The sequence below is a fragment of the Cryptotermes secundus genome, unplaced genomic scaffold (assembly GCF_002891405.2).
Source record: "Cryptotermes secundus unplaced genomic scaffold, Csec_1.0 scaffold1064, whole genome shotgun sequence".
NCBI classification, from domain to species: domain Eukaryota; kingdom Metazoa; phylum Arthropoda; class Insecta; order Blattodea; family Kalotermitidae; genus Cryptotermes; species Cryptotermes secundus.
In genome coordinates, this window is record NW_019720585.1 from 146695 (window position 1) to 154543 (window position 7849).

Consider the following 7849-nt stretch of genomic DNA (forward strand, 5'->3'; position numbering starts at 1 on the left):
CCCCTGATAAGAATAAAACCTCTTCACCTTATTTTTTTTAATACTTTTAAAGATTTCTGTTGTTTTTTTTTTCAAATCCGAACAAATATTTCATGTCCATGATTTATTCTGACCGTCTTACAGTGCATACATTTATTCACCTTACTCTTCTCTCTTGCACTATATGTTTCAGCACAAAAAAGCACCTGAAGATGGCACTTTTGTGCTGAAACATGTAGTGCAAGAGAGAAGAGTAAGGTGAATAAATGTATGCACTGTAAGACGGTCAGAATAAATCATGAATATAAATCAGTGCAACAGGACGCTAAAATATAACATTACAAATATTTCATATTGATCCTGTTAAAAATATTTACCATATTTATCGTGATGAGCTCTCTGGACACTAGAGTACAACAGCCCTGAACTCACTAGACTTGTCAAGACAAGTTTACTTTTGCGTAGAGTTTAGATATGTACATATGGGAGGTAATATTCGTCATCGACCATAAAGTAACCCCCTTAGTCAGTCTCGTTAGTTTTCTGTGAGACTCCTTATGTCCGAGTGAATTTTCTATGTTACATACTTCAATTCTTGTGGCAACACTGCTTCATTCTGCGATCACGTGTTTCTGAGGTAACAGGTAGACATATTTCTAGCTGTAGATGATATTTTCTAGAAATAACCACCGAATAGAATATTTCCAAGTGTGTGGATCATAAATATTGCTTCAACAATGCTTTAGGATGCAAATTTAAACTCAAATGGTGACACAAACAAATGACATACAACATAATACTTACTAACGAGCCTAGTTTGTTTGTAATTTCCTCAGACAAGAAGAGAAGAACACTTTTATGAGAGCTCATTTTGTATCTGTGTGCTGTTGCGCTGCCGAATAGACCCTGTCCTGTTTCAGTGTTAAGGTTTTATGATCAGCGCATCAAGTATTATAATCATTAATTTCCTTTGTATTAATATATCACATAATACGCTTCGTGTTTGATTGTATCAATTACTTGAAGTCAAGCCGCGCTGTACAAATAATAATACCAAGTGGACAACCCACTGCCCTCCACTTCTTAAACACGGCCATTTCTCCCAGGCCGCGTTCTGAGAAAATCACGATATATCTTCGCGAGATTTTGTGTCCCTTCGTGACTCTGAACGCTGCCGAATGAGAGCGTCTTCTGTTTTTGATCCGAACTTTCATTCTGTGGCTCTTCCGGTGTCTGAGGGAACAGAACTGGACCAGGATTGGCAGCCGGTTCTGAGTCATCTGCCTGTAAAGTCTGGGCACTGTATGTTGGCGAATCGTATAAGTTTAGCCCACCAGGTATGTTATATACACTTAGTGCGCCAGTATCTGGAGAATAGTGTTGTTTTCCTGTACGGAGAATTTGAAGTGCTGCGGAGTAATCTGAAACCTGGGGAATGTAACTTGGTGATTTTGTTGGTAACACGTCTTTAGGAATTGAAATTGTCGGTGAAAGTTGGCCTGGTACTGAATGGAAGGGTTCTACCACGTGTTGACTGGAAAAAACCTGTTTCGACACAGGATGTCGTGATGGGCCAGTTCTCTTGACAACCGCATTGAAGCCGTTAAGATCATCGGCTGTATAATCGACCGTGCGAACCGAACCGTCCGGTTCAAGGACGCTGTAGGACCCTTTCACCTTATCGCCATCTCTTTGTTCCCACTGGCTCTTGAGGTCACCTGTGTGATAATCCTTCACGCCGTAATTGAAATGATATCTGGGATAAGCCTGCGAACAAATGAAATGAATAAACTTATAGCAGATGTAAGCATTCTCTGGCAAATAAGCACAATTTTTAATTTAATCAGAAATAAATTTTCAGAGGAAAAATATTTGGAACATAAAAAGAGGAGACTGGAGAAACGCAGGTAAGAATGAGCGTCTTAATTTTCTATTCTTCACCAAATTTTTGGTTGGGGTATTCGGATCGAGGGTAATAGACAGGAATTGTAACTAACATGAGAAATTCGTACAAAATTATACTAGGAAAGCCTGAAGTAAAGACTCACGTGAAAGACCTAGACGTAGATGAGATCAAATTGAAATGGGTCTTAAGAGAAGAACATGCGAGAGAGAATAGACCGAGCCTTCGGGGTAGTAAAAGTCGGGAGGTTTCCTCATTTGTATCCCAAGAAATGTACTGTTTCGTGGCGTTAGAAAAAATACACGCTTACCTACTTTTATGAAATAAAATTCTGAGTAGCATTTGTCGTATTGGACTTTTAAAAAAAGCAGATTTCTTTTTAATATTGACACTCAAACAAACTTGTGGGAACATGCCAATAAATGTCTCTTATAATACAGTCACTATATAGTCAAAATTTGACACTATGTGCCAGTGGCAAATATTCATCCCAATATGTAGCCCCAGTACTTTGTGCAGTACAAACATCCGCAGGCTGTCTTCTTGTCGGACAGATGTCGACCAGGATGTGTGAACAGAAGAATGAATGAATGTATAAGAGGTGGGCCTTCTCGGTCCTTGCACCACGACCTGTAGTGATGTATTGTGCTTCCCATTTTGATTATCCCCTCAGCAACCCTGCGCTTCGAATGCCGAGAAGGCCCACTACTTATACATTCATTCATTCAATACGAACAGAAGTCTGGTTACCTGTATTTAATTTTCATTCCATCCGCCCCACTTGTTAAACGAGCAGTTAATCATATATTTTGACCCTGCTAGTAAATAAAATGTATGATCACGTGCTTGTAAGTGATATTATTTTAGACGTACAGGCTGTATTTCCTATTGTACTAATTGAAATCCTAACTCTAAAAAACATGAGTCCGACATTTACGTGGCGTATCTATCATTCACAAAGAGAAAATATTAACAAAATATCGCGGCACGTGGTAGTGTAATTGATTGAGGCACTATTCTACAAGCCGGAAGGTCGCGGGGTCGAATCCCAATGAGGCCACTGGATTTTTCAGTTGACATAATCCTTCCAGCTGCAGTATGACTCTGGGGTCGACTTAGACTCTAACAGAAATGAGTACCAGGAAATTTCCTGGGGGTAAAGACGTCCGGCCCGTAAGGCTGACAGCCTTACTGACATCTCTGATCCGATTGTCTAGATAATGTGGGAGCCTCAATATCTCACAATCCTATGGGCCTCCATGGCCTGTTACAGGGATAGTTTTAAATTTGAACCAACAATTCTAAACATGAAGTTGTGCTCAATCACGTGGATAACACTGTTTTTATTTTTGAAGATTCTACGCCACTGGACAACACTTAATATAAACGTTCATTTCAAGAAAATCACTGCGTTAGTCAAATCGTTATATTATCTTCTTCACTCCTCCCCTCATCCATCGGATAGGCCTACAGAAGAGAAGATTACATTACGCAAACGCGTTCAAATAATTTCTATGCATGATTACAATAGCAATAACTCCAAGCAACGGGTTATATCGTATTTTGGAAAGTACAATTCGTTGACTTGTAATTACAATTGAGGTTATGTAGAAAGTGTGAGGTGACTTACGGTTTTATAAGTTTTCATATATGACCACACAACCCACGTGCCAAGCTTCTGAAGCTTAGGTGAAATCAAAGCAAACAGAAGATCAGAAATAAGATAGAGAAGAGAGAAAGCTTAACTCTGTCCAGTTGATGCGGACATCGCACCAGCTGCATTACAACAGCTGAATTCATAATAATCTTCTGCTTTTCATTTTCACTACGTCTTCCTGTTTTCTTCTGAACAGCGTTCTTTGAAATATCATTGTTCTACCGTATTACTTTGAAATGTTAATCCTTCGTTTCTTCTATACTTTCAAATTCATGCATCTCAAACTCAACATCTCTCGTCTGACACAGGATCGATGTACGATTTCTCGTAATATTTTGAGTTTCCATTAATATTAGTGTGAAGCTATAAACCTCTTTCCTCAACAGGACGACCATTCAGAACTAACAGAAACTTTCTCTTATCTTGTCAAACTCGACCTGGTAAACTCGAGAAGAATTTATAAAAGACAGCGATACATTTTAACGAAGCGTAATAAGACCACTGAATCTCATATACTATTCAACAATCTAGAATTTATCTGTATAACATTTATGCCTATTTAATGGATTTGCCGCCTGAGGCGGAATATCAAGTTCCACAACGAAGACTAATTAGTCGGATCGTATAAGTTGCCGGATATAAAGGACGTTCATTTCTGGGACAGGTCTGCAGATGGGAACCTCTCTCAACAAGAAATGTGACTAGCCTGTAAATCAGTCACATTTTTAGTGGCTGATGTTGCTCACAGAAAGTTAGAAATAGGTCAGTAGTTCGATTTTTATTATTGATTCTTCTGTATAGATGTTTTAAATCACACATCCTAGAAAGTACATAGACAAGTCCGCGCCATAGCTCAAGCGGTTAGTTGCTGGCTTGCCACCGCGGCGACCCGGGTTCGAACCCAGGTCTAGTAAAGTGGGATTTGTGGTGGACAAAGTGGTGGTGGGGCGGGTTTTCTCCGAGTACTTCGGTTTCCCTACCAATCTTCATTCCGCCAAATTCTCCATCATCATAATCACCAATCAGTGACCGCCGTGCCGAGTGGACACAGCTGGACTCCACCCCCTACTAAACGAAGTACATAGTCAGCATCCAGTATACATGGGTAAGAAGTGAATCACTATGTCATATAGAAAGACAATTATAACAGGTTCAGTCAGGCATATACAGAATAACAAAGTCATGAGATATTAGTTATTACAAGAAATATTACTTTATATGAAAAACTTCTGATAGCACTTTTGTGTCCGTGGACAATTTTGGAGATTTTTTTATCTGCACCAAGACGTAGCGGAATTTTGTGTAATATTAAAATTACGAAGTCTCACAGATGTTTTGCTTCCGTGTATTAATAAAAGAGAAATAACCCACAGATGAAACTGACAGAAAAAGAAAATGTTGACATTAGTGGTTCTTATATTCCTCTTCACGAATTGTGTTATACAACACTCGTATTGATTTGTGTATGTTTATATGGTGTCTACTGTTCTTCCTTGACGGCTGTGAACTATTTCTGAAGTAATGAACTGAAACAAACGGTTTAATTTTCCCAGTGGAGTGCATAACACGTTGCAGATCCCAGTACTGAAAAGTATTTTTGTCTCCTTTGTGACACAACACATAGATTTAAAATCGGCATTGTACTTCTGAACACACTGTGCAGTATAACATGTCCACCGAAGTTCATATTGTCTTATTTTATGTTCTACAGACATCTGCAGGGTGCACAGTCACTCATGGAGCTGAGCCCTTTTTGAGAAGTCGCCATTTGTGCAGCTATTCAAGAACTTCCCAGCATTTTATGCAATTCGAAGGTTCATTACAGTGTTCACAAGAGCCCTCCAATGGTACCTACCCTGAGCCAGATCAATCTAATCCATATCATCCCATCCTATCTCTCTAAGATCCATTTTAATATTGTCCACCCACTTATGTATTTGTCTTCCCAGTCGTCTCTTTTCTTTCGACTCTCCCACCAATATCCTACATATATTCCTCTTTTCCTCCAGTCGTGCTACATGCGATGTCAATCTCATCCTCCTTGACTTGACCATTTTAATTATACTTGGAGAAGAGTACAAGTTATGAAGCTCCCCATTATGCAGTTTTCTCCAACCTCCTGTCACTTCATCTCTCTTCAGTCCAAATATTCTCCTCAACACACTGTTCTCAAACACCTCAGTCTATGTTCCTCTCTTAATGTCAGAAACTAAGTTTCACACCCATATAGAACTATAGGGAAAATTAATTTTTTTTTACATTCTAATTTTTATGTTTTTGAATAGCAAACGAGAAGTCAAAATATTCTGGACTGAATGGTAGCAAGCATTACCCGAGTGCACAAAGCCCGTCGGTAAGAAAGACGACTTCTTCATATTTATATTATAGCAAGCAGATAATTCTGAGCCGCTTCTCTTCGGTATGAATAATTGAGTCGATACGGCAGGATACTGCCTTGCTTTTCTCTTAATGGTAATGAAACCGCGGTATTCGATAAGTGAATAGCAACATCACAAGAGCTCACAACAAAGAACCTTCTTTCTTGTGTCCATACTGCTATCGGAAGGGATGAACAGTAACCCGACAAACCGTGTATTATCAGGGAAACACTTCTTATTGCATCGGATGGCATAGGAACCGAAGGCTTTATACAAACAACAGAAGTTTGGCACGGACTGAAGGACAGTGGCACGGTGGACTGTTCCGGAATAAACCCGCTTCAGCTTAATTAAGCACCATGCCAGGAAGACTTAACGGGGAGTGAAGTTACAGCTCCACCTCTACTCCAGACAGAGGTCAGTGGTCAGATTCACGCAGCAACAGCCCAAATCCCAGAGAACGGACCCACGGCGTCCCTCATACAGGAGGCTGGACGCTGTGAAGAATTGCAAAATTTATGTACCTGCTGGGAACTGAACCCCCACACCTCAATCATCCAGCCCGAAAACTAGTCACTACACCGAATCACCTATTGGACTCTATCGAATTTGTCGGCTTTAATGAGAGATATCCTTTTAAAATCTTAACTTCAGGCTGGTAATTGGATTTAAATTATACGTCTAAGAGAAAGAAACTAACAGGAGGCTAAAAAACTATGTGATTATGAGTACCATAGTTTGTACTTTTCAGCATATAATATTTGGGTGATTAATTGAAGGGATTAGGAGGGGGTTAGGGATTCATATAAAATGTTAGTCAAAGAACCGAAATGTAGTAGCCTACTTAGGTTATATAGGCGTGAATTAGGCAATACTATTGGAGTGTACCTGAAGGCAATGGATTGTGAGAAAGTGGCTCAAGTTCTGGCTCAGGGTATAAATCAATCAGTCTAATGTAACTTTGAGTTTCATAAAAGGCTGGGAGTTTCTTGTCTAGCTTATTGCATATTTGGCTTCTGCTTCATCTAGTTAGTTAGTGTCATTATATATATATACCGTATATATATTTGGTAACTCAGTTAATTTATACTTCTTCTGGAATCGTTATAGTTAACAGCGATATATCGATTCTGTAGTTGCCCACAATTTAGGCCAAATCAATTGATTTTCATAATTGACACTTAAAGCTAAAATCATTCCTATACTTAATTAATTAAGCGCAGGTCACGGTAGCCGAGCGGTCTAAGGCATGTACTGTCTTCGCTCGCTTGGAAACCTGGATCGTGGGTTCGAAACCCACTCGGGGCATGGATGTTTAGTTTGTGTGTGTGCGTTTTTCTGTGTTTACATACAGGTAGATGCTTTGCGACGAGCTGATCACCCGCCCAAGGAGTCCTACCGAATGTGTAAGATCTAGAAAAACCGAAGTGAACACATAAGTTCATGGAGGCAGGCCTACGCCTAAGTTTGCATACAGGTAGATGCCTTGCGACGAGCTGATCACCCGCCCAAGGAGTCCTACCGAATGTGTAAGATCTAGAAAAACCGAAGTGAACACATAAGTTCATGGAGGCAGGCCTACGCCTAATGGGGCTGTAATTCCAAGGAAAAAAAATAATTAAGCATCACACCATGAGGACGTATTGGATATGTGTTGTTTAAAATAATTTATTAAACTATTATTTTTTATTGCTAGTGGGGTGGGACTAAGTCCCTTGTACTGCGGCCACTTCTGGCTTATTGTACCAGCCCCAGATGATAGGTGAGGGTGATTGTGGAGCAATTGGTAGAATGAAGATTGGCAGTGGAAACCGAAGTACTCGAAGAAAATCTGCCCCAGCGCCACTTTGTCTACCACAAATCCCACTTGACTAGACCCGGGATCGAACCCGGGCCGCCGAGGTGGGAAGCCAGCGACTAACCGCTTGGGCC

General features: G+C 40.1%; 1 protein-coding gene across 1 annotated transcript in view; it reads right to left on the reverse strand.

Annotated features, from left to right (window-relative positions):
- Positions 1-335: 335 nt before the first annotated feature.
- Positions 336-7849, reverse strand: part of LOC111869932 (cuticle protein-like) — an 8451-nt gene continuing 937 nt past the window's right edge. Inside the window, exon 2 of the mRNA XM_023861826.2 lies at positions 336-1746. Coding sequence (XP_023717594.1) covers positions 1063-1746 — 684 coding nt within the window. The 3' untranslated portion in view covers positions 336-1062. The remainder of the gene's footprint in view (positions 1747-7849) is intronic.